The sequence below is a fragment of the Sphaeramia orbicularis genome, chromosome 13, assembly GCF_902148855.1.
Source record: "Sphaeramia orbicularis chromosome 13, fSphaOr1.1, whole genome shotgun sequence".
Lineage (NCBI taxonomy): Eukaryota > Metazoa > Chordata > Actinopteri > Kurtiformes > Apogonidae > Sphaeramia > Sphaeramia orbicularis.
In genome coordinates, this window is record NC_043969.1 from 22,132,807 (window position 1) to 22,153,810 (window position 21,004).

The following is a 21,004-nucleotide window of genomic DNA, read 5'->3' on the forward strand; positions in this document are numbered from 1 at the left end:
CAAAGAAATGTGGAAACTAAACTAAGCTGGAACAAGAAACTGGTTGCACGCAATGTGTATATCTGTGCCTGTATTATAACACTAGCCTTGTCTTCTTTCATTCAGTTTATAAACTGAATCAAATTGGCCTCACATCTCCTCCCTTCTCTGAATCAGCCTCACTTATATTCTTCTGTTCTCTCCACTTTCCTTCCTTTCAATTTTGCTTTCTTTTCCTACATAAACAAGGGCTACCCAGTCTTAGCCTGGCAGGTGACCACATACTGAGGTCAGACAGACACGCATCCTACTCCAAAGGATTGGGCTCACATTGTTTTGATTATACATCATGTGCAGAATGCATAAACATTGTTTAATTCACAGGACTGATGGAAATTAAGCTGCTTTTAGAGGCCAGGTTGTGACATATGTGATCAGGATCATGAATGTGGTAGTCAAAGCAATTTTCATATGTTATAGCCCACTGCTATGCAAATCAACCATGACAGGAGGAGTTCCATGGAGCTAGTGCGACATCTACTGGCAGAAAAGTCAAATTGCAGACCACAAGAAAATGTGAAATTAAACATATTTAATTAGCAGGACATTTTAACACTCCAGACAAACAAAACACAGATATTATTAAATTAACAAGAATGCAAAGGAAACTGAAAAATGGAGGAACATTCACATTTTTTTTTTAACTTTGATACAGAAAATAACAACAACAACAAAAACAAACATAAAATAAATATCAAGAAGTTTAAAGCATACAAAAGCTTACTTGATATTGAGAACAGTTACCTCTATATAAATACTATATGAGTAGTACTGGGTGACACAACAGTATCTACTTATCATTCTAGCAATGACAACCTCTTCCAAGGAGGATGTAATAACTCCACTGTGCTTCTTTGTTTGTCTTGAAGGGTTTCGCTGAGGAGAGCACCAAAGCAATACATTCTGAAGGTACAGGTACAGGTACCAAATTTATTGCCATCTTTCCAAAGGCTATGTGATTTATAACCCCACATGTAAAACATCTGGGAAGTTGTAAAACAGTCTAAGTTAAATTTTGTATTTAATCGAAAATGTCAATAGATGGGGCGAAGGATTTGTCCTCTTTCTACAACAGGTGTGTACAAATCACAAACAACTGTCACTCTATCTGATATTTTTCAGATATTGTTGTTCATTTCAGCGTGTTGAGTCAGTCATCCCAACAAGACCGATAGACTGGCATCAGACATCGATGTGCAGTTACAATAACATACTATCATATAGTGGTAAACATGTCTGTAAGTGACAATTACCACAAGTGTAACAGATTGCATCAGATCTCCACAAACTATGAGGAAAAAAATACCTTCTTTCTTTTACGAGAAGTCAGGCATTCACATTTGGATGACGCACTGTTCTTCACAAGTTATAGGACACCAAAAATGAACACTTCCTCAAATACTACAGTCAGAAGTGCTGTGAGCACGTGGTCAAGCGAGTGCCTGATCACGATGACACTGGTTCTCTTTGTTTGTTGCCACTTTGTTACTTATGTAACTACACTTAGTGACATCAAGTTTTGTCCTAGTTTCTGGTATACGTAAGATTTTATGTCCAACTGAAAACCAGACATTCTTCTTGTGGCGCTCTGCGTTCATGATGCCTTTTCCCTCCTTTATTCCCAGAGAGGTTGTCCTGCCCTTGAGAATATAACATATTGAAAGGAAAAATTAATACACAAACATGTATATTGAAATAATTTTCATAATATGTGCTTACAAATTGACTTACTCCATATTTAATTCCTGTCCTGTCATTTGATTCCTGCGTCCTGGGAAAATTTAACAAAAAAATATTTTGCATTTAATTGCAGAATCATTGATACTAATTAAGTATATTTGAATTGAAAATATCTGAAAACACTTCAAATAATCTGATTTCAGTCTGTACCTCTCAGTCCCTTCCTGAATTTCCACAGCAGCAGCAGTACTCCCAAAATAATGACTACTATAACCATTGCACCGACAGCGATTAGTACTGTAGGAGGATCAGAAGGTGGCGTAGGAGACAATGGTTTACCTTGACAAGAGAAAAACAAATACACATCAGTCAAAGTACTGGCGTAGTTCATCCTCAACCAAAATACTTGTTTACATTTTCATATCCAGCTGTAAAATGATCATTTGTCCTCTTTTAGTCTGTCTCAGAACACAATGAGAGCAAAACTGACTAAAGACTGAGAGAACTTGGTGGGAATAAGAATACATAAATACAAAACTCGCTCAGTCAGACTGAAACCCTTTGTACTGTAGTACAATGTCCCAGATAAACAGTGGAATATACAGTGAGATCTCAACCACTCTGTGCAATATTGACTTGGGCTATATCAGTGGAATACTTTTTAACACTGGATGATTACAGTTAATTTATTTTCATCACAGATTTTATTATGTGCAATATTTATGTATGGATTTATATACATTTTTACTGGCTTTTTTATTCTGTCTACAAGTGTTTTATCTGTGTGCTTTTAGAGACCAATGCATCACCATTTATCATCATCTATGATGGGAATGTTTAAATGACAAATAATGAATCTGAATCTGTAACTTATGAAATATGTGTTTCAATAGTAGTTTGAAAAGTTCATATTTTTCTTTAAGGCCATTTATTTGACAATAACCATAGGATAGACCTGTTAAAGATGAAGAATCGCATTGACTTAAAGGGGTCATATTTGGCTAAACCCACTTTTATTAGTCTTTGGTTCATTTATTTGTGTATTTGGACCCTAATAGTTCAAAAAGTTTGAATTTGAACCCTCCAGGTGCTGCAAAGCTATCTTTATATTCATTTTGGCAAAAATCGAGTGGATTTCTACACGCGTTTTAATTCCTGCTTAATTTGTTACGTTTATAACTAGTTACATCACGATATCTGCACATATAAGGTCAAAACTTCTGATGAACATTTCTCCGAGTAAGCCAGAATTGTTTGTCAGCAGCAGCGGTTGCAGTCCATACTGAAAATATGTCCAAACTTCGAGCTGATTACGTAAAATGTTCAGTTGTTGGTTGAACAGGACAGAGCAGCATAGCCAACAACCTGGAGGGGGTGGGGCGTGAAGTGGCTCATGTGCTTTTAAAGGGCCAGCGCTCAAAATGACCTTTCTGGTGTCATTACTCAGAAATAGGGTTGAAAATGGACCTGTGGAGTTGAATAAATGAAGAATTCAGACCCAAGCATAGCATTTACAGCTTATGTAGACCACAGGGAAATGATTTAAAATACATAATTCCGTTTAAAAAAAGCAGAACATCACTCCTTTAATTTGATCTGCGGTGCATTAGCTAATAATAAAAATAAAGAAATAATTTAATTAGAGGAGCACCCGATAGAAATTAAACAGTTAAAGAGGATGTATGTCAAAGTTTGCATGTGTTGTGTCACATGAAGAGAATTAATCTGAAATAACTAAAGACTTTTGTCACATTTGATTCATAACGTTAACAGGAATTGTACAAAAAATATTTTACATTTCCCGAATGTTTTCCCAGCTCTTAAAGTGGATCTATTCAAAGGGGTTTCCATTGCCCTTCACACTTCCTAAAACTTGGCCAGCTCTTGAAAGTAAAGAACCGATTCTGGTAAAGAGGGGATTTGTGCTGGTCTTTTCTTTCAGCTATTGTCTTTAAGCTGTTCTTGGAATTTATACTCACAGACAGAGAAAGCAGAAAATATCTCTGGGTTGTCATCAACGTAACAGTGGAGGTCTCTGCGCAGCCCAAAGGAGCAGTTAAAGCTGGCAGTGCTTGAGATGTTGCATAGTTTTGTCTTCGGGTCGCATTCTGGAGGGTTTTCCACAGCTCCCCACGTTGGACCACTGGCATTCCCGAGTGGAGGAACATCCCATGAAAATTTGTTTTTGGGGTACCCACCGTGGGAGGTACATGTTACCTTGCAGTTGTGACCTGTATCACTACATGACATTGTAATATTCGGTCTGGTGTACGGGGCTGTGTGAAAAAGTAAGAGACGACAAAAAAAATATCATTTTTCTGAAGAGAGCTAAGGCTAATCACAAGTACTGTCATAGAAATACTGATCCAACATTATCCTGTGCCATCTTTATGTTTCAAATCTTATTATTTATTTTTTTTATATTATTTGTCGGCTATTTCTTAGCTTCCAAGGATTTTTACCCCAAGTACTTATCAAAATACTCCTTTCCAATTGAATTATTCATGTAAAGAATCTAATAGCAATACAAAGAGTACACCCACACACAGTATTACAATATATTAGTGACCTTTCAAACACCTACAGGTATTCCCCATGGAGTTTTCTCATAAATGAAACAGAAAGACTCCTCCTCAGCTATTATGCTGCAAATACAGTATATCAGTGGAAAGGTAAATATAAAAATATATTTTGAAACCTACCTGTAATACTGAGCTCTATGTCCGTTTCGTCCCAGGTCTGTCAGTGTACACAAAGTGGCACGTGTACTTTCCAGCATGTGAGATGTTTAAGTGATTCATATGCACATTTTCATGGTCCAATCTAGTTGTTCTGCCATTTTGGTATGGGAATCTCTCTAGTTCTATGGTAAACCATTCACAAAGTCCCCCCCCTTCTGCAGGTAGAAAGAAGAAATGCTACTTTGATTATTGTAGGGGCAACAAAATGTGACTTCTCCACCGATCTCACCGCTGAGCAGAATAGGCCTTTTGGTTATCTCTGCAAGACATGTGTCAAAAAGAGTAAATAGTTAGAACATATTGGAAGATATTTAATACTGAAGTAGAGTAAAATTTGTCTACAGAGAAAATTAATGCATTATCTATACAATCAGTGGGCTTTTTCATGTTTAATTAACCCATAAAGACCCAAATCTATCACTGACTAAAACCATCTACTGATCAAAAATATTTAATTGCTGTTGATCCATTAATCCTATCAATGCATGTCAATAATTGGTGTAAAATGCAGTTTGTCATCTTTTCATGGTCATCAGATATGACCCATTTGGACGTTCAGAGGCTCTTTAGTAAATGTGGAAACACCGTCATTGATCCAACTCCAAAGCCATGGAGTTGGATCCAGGACACTGGATGGAGACACTTATTTTATTTTAACTTCATGATATAATTTTCTGAAAAAGCCTGTTTTTCTTCTGTTTTCTCTGTTTCTGGTATAATAACCTTTGAATTTAATGTTTTTTGAACAGATACATGACTAGTGAATTAAATATAGGAAAATGCATGATTACACTGAAAGTAAAGAGGATAATATCACAATGAATGGTGATAAATCACCTAAGAAAGGTACACTGTAAGCCCGGATAAGTAGAGTTTACTCAAAAAATTAGAGGCAAGTGATTGCACTTAAATGATTTGAGTAAGGATGGACTAATCAATTGGTTTAAGTAGGTTCAACTTTAATGCTAAAAGTATTGAACTTAAACTATTAAGTAGAAAACACTAAAAGACAAGTTATTTGTACTTTAAATCTGTTATAAAATCTACCCCACTATCCAACCATTCAACTCTGCATTTTAGGTTACACTGACTAATTTTCTCAATTGCAGCCAGATTAATTTATCATTGATTAAACAACTTTTTTTAAGTTAATCAAACTCAAAATCCTATTTCTGACCAAAATAGTTATGAAATTATTCAACTTAATATATTGTAGCATATATGTAAGTTAGCTCAAGGTCATTTGCCAGTACAGGAAGTGCTTTTAATTTGACAAGACAATAAGATTTCCATTGTACAGTAACAGTCTTAGATGAACAGGAAAGCCATTGTTCTTCCTTTGGCTCTGACTCATTGTGCAGCTCTACAAAAATACAAAAACAAACCACAAAAAGGCCAATAAACACTGACATACACACATTAAATCCAAATTAACACTAACACCACAACCCCACTGAACCCCTGCACATAAAAATAACACATTTTCAACAACATGCCCAATACCCACAATGCAATGCGAAGATAAAAAGGTGTGGTCATGACTAAAACTTAGTGATTTAATTCCATTCAACTTAAACTTTTTCGTACTTTCAACTATGTCTACAAATTAGTAGAATATACTTAACATTTTATAGTAACATCATAAAACTTAAATTATTTAAGTGCATTGTAATTAAAGCATTTTAGTAAATACAAATTCCAGGCTTACTCAACAAAAGTAGCTCTGGGTCTTTATGGGTTAAATAAGCTTTTCTTTTTATCTGTCTCGGAAATATTCTAATCATTTGGTGGTGGATACAGACAGTATTTCATTTGATGCTTTCTGTTAATGGCAGTGTGGTATGTTCAATGAAACTTCTTACAGATAACCAAAAGAAAAATTCAGAGGCGAAAGTATTTATGATATCATGATGAATTTGATTGCATTCGTGACAAACAGGACAAGGTGCCGTGTCTGACATTTGACTTTAAATGAGTATAGACATTATGCTTAAGTAAACAGTTCTCACTTTAGGTTGTGTGTGTGGGTGTGAAGGTCAGGGTTTTTAAGAGCTCCCCTAATGACGTAATGAACTAATCCCAGTTCCTCTTCAGCCTCTGTTCATTTTCATCTAAAATTCACGCCTAAAAGTGTCCCTTCCACGTCTGAAGTGAACTAAATACCAAAACATCAAAAGTGAGACGATAAAGATTTTATTTCTTTATTGCAGTCCTGGATGTTAATGTTTAATGATAGCTCACAAAAACAAACACATTGCTTTCTCTTCTTTGCACTTTTCTGAGAAGAAAAGATTCCTCTTATCTTTGTAAAAAAAAATTACACCTTTGCTGAGAACAGATCCGATGCACTCAGTGAGACAAAAAAATAAGGTATTTGCTGACAATAAAACAAAATGTTTTACGTTCCAAGTTGTCTGATTTAAGTTCTAACTGTTTTTCTAAAAGAATTCAATTGTTAAAACCCACGAAAGAAGCAGATTTGAATGTAAAGTGCTCATGTCTCATGTTATTGTTTTCATATTATTTATAGTTGGTCTGTTTATTCAAAGGCAAAAGCTGAGTTGTGTATTTGTTTTTTGTGTGATCAAGCACAACAGTTCTGCAGAAACAGTATTCTCTATTCATCAATTTGTTAAGATAAGCAACTGGTTCCGCTGAACTATAAAACCAACACAAAGGCATTTTTGTGATACAAGGATATGACAGAACTACTCACCTGTGACAGTTGGTTGGAGCGTCACAGTCAACAAGAAAATCAATGGAATCTGAAGATGCCATGAAGGACAACTAAAGGCAAAAATAGATAGTACTTTACATAGTTACTCAGATAAGTCAGAGGTGAGTACACAACATATGTACAGCATGCACACAGTTAGATAATAATTGGAATAATTAACATATTCATAACACAAACAGCACCAGATGTAGCTAGAAAACAGGTGGAGTTAAAATCTTCTGGAACGACAGATCTAGTAGCTGTTCATCATCACACCTGACTGGACATGTCTTGCCACTCACAGTCATTCTTGCTGAATCTAAAATCACTGTTTACTGTTATTTACATAAACAAAGTAAAAGAAGAATTTAGTCAAACCAAAGCAAAATTCCCCTACGTATTTCATTGCTGAGAGGTGAAAAATGCAGTTCTGTAAATGTTTTCTGTCTGGTAACATGGCCTTGCCTCCTAAATTACATCCGGGGACACTCCACAGCATGCGACCCGGTTAGCTACCTCGAGCAGAGTGTTTGTTGGTTTTATGAAAGTTTTGTCCGAGTGATTGGCATGTCACCTTCTCAGTTTATCAACAATGTGGTTACTCAAACTGGGCTTAATGAGTTCTATGTGTGAACTGTAATGGACTGACACACTGTATGTGTTTGTGTGTATGTGTTAGAGCTGCTCTGAAAAATACAGCAAAAGAATTGCCCTCTGGGATCAATAAAGTTTTCTGAATCTGAAAACATTATCAGTTTGGAGACATGACCTGAGTTGATCAGTGAGGAATTAGAAGTGTAATGGCAGTTGCATTTATGACATAAATAATATAGAGTACGGCGGTTTGAAAAATGACTGACTGATTTTGGTCTATGTTGCATTAATTAAAATGTGTTTTTTGCACTTCAGCTGTGGTTGATATCCCTAGATGTGCAATGATTATGATGCAGAGTTGGACATGTTCTGTTTATAATGTATGAAACATTAGTGGAATGACATGTCATGCATATTGAAAGGATATTTTTATCCAATCATTCAACCTGTATTTAAATCTTCAGAGCCTGTTGAGGACATGCCTTCATTTTCAGGTGAACTTAAAGAGAATTTAATATAATCTAACAGGGAACAGTCAGATTCAAAAGCAGAGTACTTTGTAATCATAGTTTGATTTTGATGTATAGGTATGATAGTGTTCACTTTTACTGTATGTTCTGAAGTATTCCAGGTAAAAGCAGCAGATGACTGAAGCAGATTTCACAAGTTTTGTTTGTTTGAACATTAGCCATAATGGTCACGTGAATGTGTAAATTCCTGTTCAGTTCTTTCCTGGCAGTCATTTAACTGGTTCAACTGTCTTTCTGTTATGTGAATCTAAAAATACCCAGACTTTAGATGACATCATTCAACCGTCTGAGCACCCCATCCAAGTGTGGGTTGTGATGTTTTAAGTCATCATTCAAATGATATGAACCATGATTAGCAGACTAACAAGGACGTTTTATTTCAGTGTTAAAGTGATTCATACCATTAAAATGTCTTCTTCTGAAATGATTTAATCATAATGATGTAGAAGGAAATGTGAAGCGCACTTACCTAAAACTCTGAGGCCTACAGGTTAAGTCCTGTTGAAGAGACAAAACAAGTTAATATCTCTGATTAATTTTCTTTTTTTTCTAATCTAATTCTTCTATCTATCAGCACATAAAATTATTAAGATGGAAGAATTTGTTCAGCCATCTAAAACAGATGATTCAAAGATTGTTCATCATTTGTCTATGAGTGTCACATATGACCAGTGATTAATTTACTGTGTAATTATTACATTTCTAGAGGCTACACAGACACAACCCACCATCACTGATTTATTTAAGCAAAACATAATAATTATTATGACACTGACTGAAAATAGCATTAATTATGGACTCACAGTTACAAAAAAGCGTACATTTGTCTCTTAAAACCACACATGGATAAACTAGTCTTATCTGATCAGTGGAGGTGGGAAAACAATTTCTCTTCCTGAAAGAAAGTATGTAGAACAAACGTCAGGCTGTGGGAAAGTCCCAATGACCCTTAATGATGAGAGCCTGTTACTGTAGACAAACAAACAAAGGGGTATATCCCTCTACCTGTTAAGGGAAAATCTCCATTTTTCTAATAATTCATGTATTGTGTGGAAACCAACTAACTGATAATGTATATATACACAAAATGTATATTTTATAACTCAATGCATCTTAAGTCGTAATATAAAAACATTTCAATTAAGGGTTTTAGAAACTTGTGGTAAAGAACCCATGGTATCTAAAACTGTCCGTGAAGTGAAATTCCCAGGGTGATGCATCACCCTAAATTGTCAGACATGTTCTTTTGTCAACTATTTCACTTATCTAAAACAATCTCAGGATTTCCATACTAATAGTTCACTATATGAGGGCATATCTTCATATTGTGGCTCTGCCTTTAAAATAGAATACAAAGTACACATGGTATGATTATTCTCACAGAGAACGCCTAGGGGAAGCACCATTACTTAGATACTGCACCATTATGACTCCACTCTCAGTGTCAGAGGCTCTCCCAACCAGAAACTAACAACATCTGAGGGAATTCCCAAGGAGTCACATGATCACTAAAAACTCTATACGAGGTGTGTTTAGTTTCTGGGAAAGTAAGACCAATAGGATAGGGGAATGTTTCACTGACAAAACTCCGCCAACATCCATTAAAAGCTCATTTGAATGACTATTTAAAAGGGAATTTGATTTATATTGTTTACTTTGCTGTGGGTCTTCATGCCGAATCATAGAAGGAAAACACAAACTCTCTCTTAAGCTGCAGATGAAAAATGATGATTACATTTACTATAAATTAATCTATGTAAAGTAAAGTAAGTATTGGTCAGTTGAACATAAATAGTTACTATTAGTTGTTGTGAGCCGGTATTTGTGATGAGGTTTTCAAGGTTGGGAATTCCCACATTACGTAATGTTATCTACTGCTTGTACTTCTGTATTGGCTGATGGTAAGAGGCACATGCTCAGTCCGTTTTGGTCTGAGTTCAGCTGTAGAGCTACATGCCTTTCCTACAACTGAACCTGAACTTGAATTCACCTCACATGAGTTTCATGTTTTGTTATGTGGGAGATATGTGAGATTGATTGTGGGTACAAACAAAGGGCTATGAAAATCACAGAAAATCATTAAACTGATAAAGAATGTAACTGGATATTTATTTATTGAGCTGCACAATTGGAACTTCAGTCATATGGCTGTGTTGTTAAAGATAGGAAAGAAAAAGATTTAAGGGAGAACATTATTTTTTCAGCCAGCCACAGATTAGATCACTAAAGAAAGTTTATCTGGTATTTCTGCATACAGTATAAGTAGATCAGAGAGGGTGGGGTGCAACAAACAGATATGAGACCAGCAATTCCTGAAAATATGCAACCTCAAATTGACTCAGAATAGAACCAGCAAATTCAACAATATCGACACAGATAGCAGGGTCTTTTACTACAATGCAGACATGATTCAGTCTGACACTGATAGATGCACAACATTTTAATTTACTTAACTCTTGATGATTCACCATGAGTCACAAAATGATGCATAAAACTGAATAATTGTTCACATGTGCCTTTTTACTCCACGAGGATGTTTTTGGACATATATTTCTACCTTTGCAAAGTACTAAACATTGTCTGGATCTGTGTGTCTTCTCAATAGGCATACATGTCTTATCATGTTTGTAACCGAAACAGATTCATTATGACTGTTACTCATTATAGATTTTCACGTTGCAGTTAAATCAAAACAAAGCTCTTCCTGTTGAGACTGCAATTCTGAGAAGCGACAACCTCGTGCTTAGACGAAGCCAATACAAACATTGACATGACTGTCTGAGGTTTTTTCAAGTATTTGTCTCACACACCAAACTATTTTGTTGCGTGAAAAACATTCCTCATATTTGACATCTGTGTTAAAGTAAATAATACCCAGTGTCATGGCAGTAAAAGTAGTTTTTCAATAAGACAAGAGAAATGAAAAAGGAAGAACTCTTACCATCATGCTGCCCTGCTGTCTTGCTTGTTTCTGTTTCTGACTGGCCACTCAACTTCCTTTTGAAGAGGTGTGATGGGTGGAGTTAGAATGAGCTTCTCTGATGTGAATTTTTTTTGTTTTGTTTTTTTCCTGAGTAGAATGACAAGTCTGTCAACACTTTTAATAACGTTGCACCGATTTTTTTCTTCTATAACTGTAGTTATTTTGATATATTATAAGAGTCAAAGTCCTATGATTTACTATATTGTTTTGAGTCTCCACAGGTTTTTATGGTTGTGTTGGTTTGTATGGATAGGTGTAGCTAACATACGTATCAGGAAGTGATCACAGACTTCCCTGTTTGTTCACTGCAGTACAGGCATGTGAAAGATAGTCTGGTGGAAGATTACTTACCACGGCAAAAACAAAAGTATAACATCCATTATATCTGTTTGTTTCTTGAAATTATCTAAATATGAGTCTTTATTAGGATATTTAGCTCAATCATGATCTACCATGACAGATCACCACCTGCCTTCTTCCTGCCCGATACTTGGAATAACCTATCAGAAACATAATTCCAATAAGATAATCAACATCTACAGTATTCTGAGCTGAAGAGAAATTAATGTTTTCTGTTAAACTTTCTTACACAGAGTGTTATTTGAGACTGATAGATCATGTGATGTTACAATCCAAAAACAGTTTTCATATGAAAAGAGGTAGGGCATCCCTGGAATGTAACGTCAGTTTACAGAAACTCATAGTGCCTGATAATTGCGGGGGAGGAGGAAGCTAAAGGTCAGAGTTGACGTGAGTCTAATGACCTGAGCAGCCAACTCTACCCCAGGTTTTTTAGTGAACATGAGTTGACTCACTGTTGAATATACCACAGGCAGGGAACCACTCTTTACTCACTTCCCAACTCACAAGATTGTTTTCAAACTTGGATATGAGGCCAGAGTTCAGGGACAGGTGGTTACACTAATGGTACCGAACACTGTGTTTACTAATAATTAAAAAAGGAACAGAACAAAACCTTAAATGGTGTCGCAACAAGACAATGAAAAGCCATGAGTTGTGTTATAATATTTCTTATTTCATTATTTCAGCCTAACCAATGCATTAATTAGCTTCTCATTTCTTAAACAACCATGTCAGAAAACATATTCTTTGGTTGAGGAGAAGATGTAATTCTGTTTCAGACAGTTGAAGGTTTGGGCCTGCATCAAGCAAACAAATTGACTTTGGATAACCTACTAAAACTGAGTTAAAAGTTGTCCAACACATTATTAAAACATTGGGTAAAATCAAACAATAAAAAACAAACAAACATTAAAATATTTCCACACACACATTATGAAAAGAGCTCAACAGACTAGGACTGAGTCCAGACTGATCCTGTTACAGATTGATGGGTTGTGTAGATACTGTCTAAATTCTATACTGTCTATATTTATTGGAATTACCTTAGGTCATTTTTTGAGCAAGGGTTAGGCTTTAGCTTAGTTAGAAATAGGGATTGTTTTCATGATAAATTGTGCTGTTTTGCTTAATGTCTTGGGCCCCTGTTTATAAGCTATGGATAGCTTCTGGGGTTACCCTTTTTACAAAATCGTATCTTGCTGGAAATTATGAATACTATTTGTATACGTATTTTAAATGATTTGTAAATAAAATGTGAACTGAAAAAAAAAAAAAAAAAGGGCACATCAGGGTGAGAAGAGAGGTGGATAAAGTCATCACCCATGAAGTCAGCTGAACCTAAATATGCTGCACGACCAGGGCTGAACATCAGTGGATTTTTTTCTTTTTTCTGGTTATACAGGGATATTCCAAGATGACAACGGGCATCAGGCTCAAAGTGACACAGAGAGCATGAGGCATCATTTTCACACATGGACTAGCCACCACAGAGTCCAGACCTGAACCCCATCTCTAGGATTTGAGAAGACTTTACACAGCAGTCTGACTGTGCTATCATCAATACAAAAATGAATGCAGCTATAGATGGAATTAAATGTTGTGACATTACATAAGCTTATCAAAACAATACCACAGTGAATGCACTGTGTAATCAAAGCTAAAGGCAGTACAGTGAAATATTAGACTGTGGGGTTTTTTGTTTTTTTTTTTGGGCCAAGCTGTGTATATGTTGTACAAAATCCGCTTCCTTATCAGTGTCTTTGACATTTTGCTTCTTCCAGGTGCTTATTCTGTTAACCACAATGTTTCACATTCATATTTTACTCTTTGTGTCTCTGTTACAATTTGAGACTCATTTCACTTCCACGTTTCCCCCATTACTGTTACACAGTGTCTAATGAAAAATTTTGCATGAAAATAATAATGATAGCAATACCTGTAAAGTTACAATATATTTATTCTCAAGTTATCTTCTTTAGCAGCTTTATTATTGACCTCATCACACACTCCCCAGAGGACAAGTAAAAGTGGTTAGAAACCTCAAAATGAGTTTTGGTAATGACACCATCTTATAATGTTCTGAGATATATTCTAATGTATACTGGGTGGAAAGCAGGGGCTTACTCTGGGCTCTATCTCACATTTATGCCAGTGAACAAATCTCAGTCAAACTAAAGTATTTTAAAGTAACAAATCAACTATTTGATAACAAATTCTGGGTGGACACAGCAAACATGGGAACTCTGGGATTTTCCATGAGTATCCTTTATGAATTTGAGAAACTTACCCAGAAAATAAATCCTTAAATTTCCTGACTCATTCCATTACATGCTCTCATCCTATTCTAACTTTGCATGTGCTATTTTCTATAAATAATTTCTTACTTAAACACTAGACATGACATACAGGGGAGTACATTGTTATGTTCTTCCATTTAACCTTGACTCTGTACATGGTGTGTGTACATGGAAGTTACTATGAGTTTACACTAACCTGATACACATAACACTGTATTATTGAGCAGCTACATGGATGCCATCCCTTTTACAACTCTGGATACTTATTGTATAGCTATATTGTTTGAGTTTATAGAACAGATATTGCTAATAGCGAGACTGTGTGTGTGTGTGTGTGTGTGTGTGTGTGTGTGTGTGTGTGTGTATAAAGTATATACAAATCAGTTCTCATCATTCAGGGGAACTTTTTTCAACACCTCCCACCACCTTTTAGCAATAACACTGTCATTGTGCTTGTTCCAAGAATGCATGATACTCCACTTTGCTTTGGTTCCTGAAATGGTAAAAAGTAATATTGTGTTGAATTATATATTTGTTATTTTTATGATACAACCTAGATTATTGCCCATTTAGAAAACTGGATACCCTCTAACTGGATTCGAGAACAGTGGTGGCTGGTGAAATTATTTTTTGGTGGGGCACAGTGTGTAAGTCAGTTTTCGGATGTATTATAACCACATATCACCACTAGGACATGTCAAATGCGTTACTATTTTAAAATGTTAATCTGAATTAAAATAAAAATACATGGTATGTGCTTTCAATCATTTATTTTTCATATGTAAATTTCACCTGTCTATCCTTCAGACATGAAATTTTTTTCCATAACTATTGTTCCACAACTATTGTAAAAGTTAGGCATGTCCCTGACAAGTGTTTTTCCACTGATAGTATAGACAATGCATTTAGACCAGGGGTAAAGGTACTGCGGGTAGATCTCATGGCATTAAAAAACAGAAGTTAGCCTATGGCCTAAATGATAGCATTGTTACCATTCCTTCCAAGATTAGAACCCCTGTCTCCTCTATCATAGTTATTAGTGTTACTGAGCTACCCAGACACCAGTAGAAATACTATAGTATTAGCTCAATTCAATTCAATTCATACCACTTTATCTGCATAGGGCAATTTAGTTTACAGTCTACCAGTTGCTGAATTCAACAAAAACATCAGATATACACACATATACAAACAAAACAAAATCATATCCCATCAATCCCATCAATAGAATTAAGAAGCCTGAAGGCAGAGGAAATAACCTTGATATGTTACCCACTAAGATATTAGCTGATTTATTTATTTATTTAGTTAGTTAGTTATTTAGTTATTTATTTATATATGTGGCATTACATTTCTTAGGAAGGTTTTGAATTTTTTTGAGATGTGACATTCACACCTGTAGGAAGTGAATGGGTGCAGATTTTTGTGCTCCAAGGTTGTCCTATCTCTTGCATTTGAGGGGGGTCTACTGTGCACATGTAATTTAAAAGAGTCTATATGATAAAGGGAGAGCCCTGGGGGCAAATTTTTGCGCCCCAAACAGTAAACACATCACTTGACTGCTCACTAAACGACTGAAAATATTTTTAACCTACATTTTAATGCAGATTATACACAGAATTCATGGGCTGTATCATGTATATCTTATTTATTTAAATATTCATGACTTTGTACAATTTTTTTATGTGATTCCTGTCCTCTTCTTTGTGTGAGGCAGGTGGGGCGATGCCCTAGTGCCCTCTATTGACAAGCTGCCACTGTTCAGGAAACTGTTTTAAGCTGTTTTGAGAAATGTGCTGGAGTATTATTGTCATTTGTACTAATCAACAATTAAGGCGTACTGATTTGTGAGAGCTCAACAAACAAATATGCAGCTGGGTGTGAAAACAGGGTTCCTCCTCATCTACAGTATGGTCTACTGTATGAAGTGACTGAGAACTACATGAGTCAGTGAATCGGAATTAAATGACAGAACTGAAATTAATTTTACATCAAAAGGGAATCCCACAGCAGTCTTACACTTTAGGTTCTAAAATTCAAAGAGATAACATCTCGGATATTTGGCACAGTAGAGTATTGTTAATCATATTAGTTACCTGTAACTTTTCATTCCAAAATGACAAGCAAAAATGTTTGGACTTTATTTCTATGTAACACTTTCCTTTTCTTAAATTAACAAACGAACAAATAGACATTGTTGATCTTTTTTTAAATGTTCAAATCCATGTACCACCTCACTTCAAAAGCAACAACAGAAAACTACATTAAGTCCAGTTCATGCATATCATCAAGCACTCTATCTATCTATCTATCTATCTATCTATCTATCTATCTATCTATCTATCTATCTATCTATCTATCTATCTATCTATCTATCTATCCATCCATCCATCCATCCATCCATCCATCCATCCATCCATCCATCCATCCATCCATCCATCCATCCATCCATCCATCCATCCATCCATCCATCCATCCATCCTTCCTTCCTTCCTTCCTTCCTTCAGTTGAAGACCAAAAGTCCCAGGAGTTCAGTAACTTACACCTCAACCCTTGGATATTACGTATTGAATGTATAAAAATACATAAAATCTTTCTCTTCAATAAAACAACCTTTAGATTTATATTTACAATACATACTGTATGCCTAAAACAGATTCGATTTAGAAAGTCAACGCTACGTAAATGCCGTAAGTATTTGGGATTCCGGGTACATTATATCACGTGGTACAGTTTTTGGCGTTGCTACTAAGTAACTACGCAAGCATAATCCCGGAGCACGTACGGACTCAAGCAACATATTGCTCTGTCTTCACTCCATGGATTAATTTACCAAGTCTTTCAAGAAATTAAACTATTTAGCGACAAAACGGTATGATATCCATTCTACTGTTTGTTAACGTACCGTCTGAAGTCAAACCGGTTAGCTAGCTAGGAATGTTCCATACAGATATGACTGACGAGTTAGCATTAGCCAGCTAGCGGTCGGTATAACATTAGCGTCTGTTAGGTCAGTGCTGTACCATAGTTTTTGTCGTTTTAACTTAATAGGAGCAGCTACTTAAACAAGAAGTGACTTGATACTAGTTGTATTAGTTTGAGTTATGTCACGTAGGATGTGTAAATTTTTAGCTAGTAGCTCAGAAATCGTCTTGCAGCAATGACAGTACAACGTGTAAGTATTCAACAAGAAGTCAACAAAGTAAATAAAACTAGAGATATAAGGTGAGCCCTTCTTCATTTGACTCTGCTAATATGGTGTTAAAATAGCTTCAATATGTTCTTCTTTCTAGGTCCAAGGAATACTGGGTGGCTTTACATATTTAAAATGTTTACTTGGTAGTTTCAATGAGTCCTGATTCAGCAGTAAGTGTTTTTATGACTGAGTTTTCAGACGGTGTGAAATCCATTGCACTGTTTGTAATTTCCTTTCTATTGTTTCTATTGCAGGTATTTTATTGTCAGTTCATTAACGCTTACTAAAAGATGCCTCACGGTGCAGATGATGTACGCAAGAAATTTATCCTGACAACAACTGGAAACTTCTATGGATTAAAGCCTTCGTCCTCCCTGGCTGACAATCCAGAGCTCAACAACTTCTTGGATGATGGAAATGAATTTGTCCTCTCTGTCAGCAAACATGAAAATGAACTTCATTTGTCAAATAAGGTATCTAACCAGTGGCTGAGGTTAACTCTTTAAGTAGTAACATATTTCCAAATCAAATTATATTTACTGTGAACTAGTCATTTAATCAAAGGCCAAACACAAGATAAGTTATTTTTGTTGTTTATGTGAAATGTACTGTATGTAAAAGTGCATGCTTAGAGGTAACTGTCAGACATTGAAAAAATAAACAATGATTTAGTTTAGTTTTGTTTTTTTACTTATTTTTCAGATTGAAGCTTCAAGGAACAGCAGAGAGAAAGTGTTGGTGTTCTTTAAGTTGCATCCCACAGTGATCACAGAAGAAAACCTCCATCAGAGCCTCCTTGTGTCTTCTATGCTTGAGTCTCCCATCAACACCCTATACCAGGCTGTCAAACAGGTCTTTGCCCCTGTCCTGCTAAAGGTGAACATTTTCCTGACTAGTATGGAATTAAAGATGTAGGCTTCAATAACAATATTGCTTAAGTAGATATGGCTACACCATTCAAATTCATTTGGCTATTTTCTGTGTAAAGTCTCCTCCAGCAAATTCTAGAGATTGTCAGTATGGTTCAGATCTGGACTCTGTGGTGGCTAATCAATGTGTGACAATGTCTCCTGTTCACTCAACCACTCACAATTTGAGTCTGATGAATCCTGATTTTTTTGTCATCTTGTAATATGCCTTTGCCATCGCAGAGGAGTATATCCAAACTTTGTCAGTCAGTATATTCAGGTAGTCTGCTGACCTAATTTTTTGGACACATAACTATGGTGAACCTAGACCTGACTAAATGAAGCAAGCCTTGGTCATAACACTGCCCCCACAGGTTTGCACTGTAGGCACTAGACATGATGAGTAATCTCATCATCTACCGCTCAACAGCATTTGTAATGATCTGTGAAAATGTGCAATCATGCCTGTTCACACTAGCCCAAATGTTGAAATATTTATTTATAATAATTTATTGTAGATTATGTTACTGTTATGCTATACATTTAGATTATTTGGTCAAAAAATGCAAGTCTAATGATGTTCAACTTCAATTAATTTTATAAAAATCTTTTTTGATGAAACATTCAAAATAATGATTAGATGAATAGTGATAGTGAATAGTGATTTTAGATAACCATAAATATAATGGTAAATGTGCGTCTCACTTTGTGTGAACTAAAATGCTAATACCTCATTAAGAGCGATATAGTTATGTATGTTTTTTTGATAGCTGAAACGTATTAATCACTGCAGTAATTATCTTACTTTCCATCTTGCTTTGTTGAATGAAAGTGGTGATTCTTTTTCTTTAGCCAGGCAGTGTATATATTTTGTTTTGATTTTTTTGTTGTTTGCATGTGTCTTTCTTTTTCTCTCCAGGATGAACACTGGCGGTCAGCATTCGACCCTAAGCTAGCAGGCCTGCTGAGTGAACTTGAGCTTGGCCTTGGGTCAGTGGTCCGCCATTCTGGAGCTCAACCCTCTGCCAAAAAGTTTCACGTGGAGGAAGATGTCCTGGGTATGCATCAACAATTGAATTTTACACAAAATGTCTGGTTCGTTTCTTTATTACACCTGCACGAAAGTCACATTCTTCTGGAGTTCATTTTTCCTGCTGGAGGGAGTGCGGTTCGCTCGAGGCAGATCAAGTACATGTATTCTGGTCCTGTCCTGGTATTGTTGGCTTTTGGGGAGAGATGATTAAGTTGATGTATTCAGTTTTTGGTGTTCATTTTGGTATGTCATTGGCTACTTTGTTTTTTAGCATTCCCCCAGAGGAATTACAGGAAAGTGACATATATTTATTTAGAATACTGCTTGCCGCAGGCAAAAAAGCCATCACCAAATACTGGCTTAAAAAGGACCCTCCCTCAATTTCCTTGGTAATAAAGATTGTCAACCAAATCCATTTAATGGAAATGATGACATACAGTCTCCACCTACAACAACATAAGGGTGTAAAGCACGGGAAAAAATGGGACTTTTTCATTCAATCTGTAGACAGTAAACAGTCTGTAAATGTGTGACTGTACCTGTGACCTTTGACTGTGTTTCTCTTTGTTTTGTATTTTATATTAAAACAATAAAAAATAAAGTACAAAAAAAAAAAAACCATATTTAATAATAAATAATATAATAATAATAATAATAAACATATTTACCCATACACAGGTTGGGGGCTTACTGCTTAGAAAGTGCTCACAGAAGCTGTAAAATTTTGACTTGATCATATAAATGCAGGTCAGGGATGCGTCTTGGAACTACAAGTTAAAAAGTTAAATTGTTCATGTCACTGACTTGTACCATAAACCCTTTACTGTTCATTTTTAATCTGTTAGTTTAAAAAATATAAAGCAAAATATAAGTCTAATAGCTTTGAATTGGCAATTTCAGGTTTTTTTTATTCAGATTAGGCCAAGGTGTTCACACTATATTTTTTCTCCTCTTTGTGTAGGTATCCTAACTCCCAATGATGAATTCCAGTACTGGGCAGAACTCTTGGAGTCTGCTGAAAAGAACAGTGTGAGAGAACGGGCTGCACATTTCACAGAGCAGTTTAAACCTATACAAAAGGTATGTCTATATTTTAGGACAGTGAGTCCAAAAATAAACTACTTAAAGGATGGAATTTGTGTTTTTATTACTTTTATCTGTAAAAGTAACTTGACTGTGTCATCAACATGACTTTGCACTTAAGTATTTAGATGAAAACACATATTTGTCTTTGCATTTCTGTCAGGAGTACAGTGGTCTGGACGGTCTGTCTATGGCAGAGGTTGTAGATTTGGTGGAACAGAGCAGAGACACTCTGGATGACATCTGGCGACAGACTGATTATGAACCTTACCCAGAGACACGCATGGTTCGACTCATGGATGTTATTGGTCAGAATCTTTTTTACATAGACAAACCAAAACCAGGAAATGAAACAGATAGTTTGCTGATGTAGAGTTTAAGGTACATGAAGACAGTGATCATTCAATGTGGACAGGCTTTTGATGAAATGCACATTTTGAGAACTGAAACTGACTTCACAGGAACTCCTCAGAGTATGTATTATACATACAGAACAGGGTCTATCAAGTTAGAAGAAAAAAAGTCATTTAAAATGTAATGGTTTCTGTGAATTATTGCTTAAGCTGACACATTGTTGTTGTTATTGTACTTGCGGTACTATAGCCCATAATACAAATTTTATTGCCCATAACAAAACAGTCTCCTTTTAAAATCTTAAAGGAGGAGCCCTGGGAAGATACGTCCAGAGGAAACTGAGTGGTCTTAAAATCTTAGAGGAGCCATTTGCATCAGTGAGAGAGAACCTGAGAACAGGCATTTCTATCTGTGAGCAGTGGGTGGTAGCCTGTGAGCATCTGACTGGACAGGTACAGCTAAGATGAAAGTAAAGGTAAAACATTAA

The 21,004-nt window shown here is 35.8% G+C and overlaps 2 protein-coding genes across 5 annotated transcripts in view; one reads left to right on the forward strand and one right to left on the reverse strand.

Annotated features, from left to right (window-relative positions):
• Nucleotides 1-1,359: 1,359 nt before the first annotated feature.
• LOC115431075 (T-lymphocyte activation antigen CD80-like) lies at nt 1,360-11,261 on the reverse strand. Its single transcript, XM_030151326.1, is given in 11 exon segments — nt 1,360-1,679; nt 1,771-1,810; nt 1,930-2,058; nt 3,699-3,995; nt 4,422-4,443; nt 4,446-4,548; nt 4,550-4,590; nt 4,592-4,719; nt 7,177-7,247; nt 8,770-8,798; nt 11,242-11,261. Coding segments are annotated over 11 exon segments (891 nt in total). The 5' UTR covers nt 11,248-11,261; the 3' UTR covers nt 1,360-1,654.
• Nucleotides 11,262-16,713: 5,452 nt separating this feature from the next.
• Nucleotides 16,714-21,004, forward strand: part of dync2h1 (dynein cytoplasmic 2 heavy chain 1) — a 103,447-nt gene continuing 99,156 nt past the window's right edge. For 2 of the 4 annotated variants that reach the window (XM_030151685.1, XM_030151684.1), the window contains exons 1-7: nt 16,714-16,818; nt 17,395-17,612; nt 17,842-18,015; nt 18,967-19,105; nt 20,042-20,160; nt 20,327-20,471; nt 20,824-20,969. In XM_030151685.1, the coding sequence (XP_030007545.1) occupies nt 17,430-17,612; nt 17,842-18,015; nt 18,967-19,105; nt 20,042-20,160; nt 20,327-20,471; nt 20,824-20,969 (906 nt within the window). In that variant the 5' untranslated portion in view covers nt 16,714-16,818; nt 17,395-17,429. Of the gene's footprint in view, nt 16,819-17,393; nt 17,613-17,841; nt 18,016-18,966; nt 19,106-20,041; nt 20,161-20,326; nt 20,472-20,823; nt 20,970-21,004 lie in introns of those variants that run through there. The other 2 variants (XM_030151683.1, XM_030151682.1) reach the window with 2 other exon arrangements.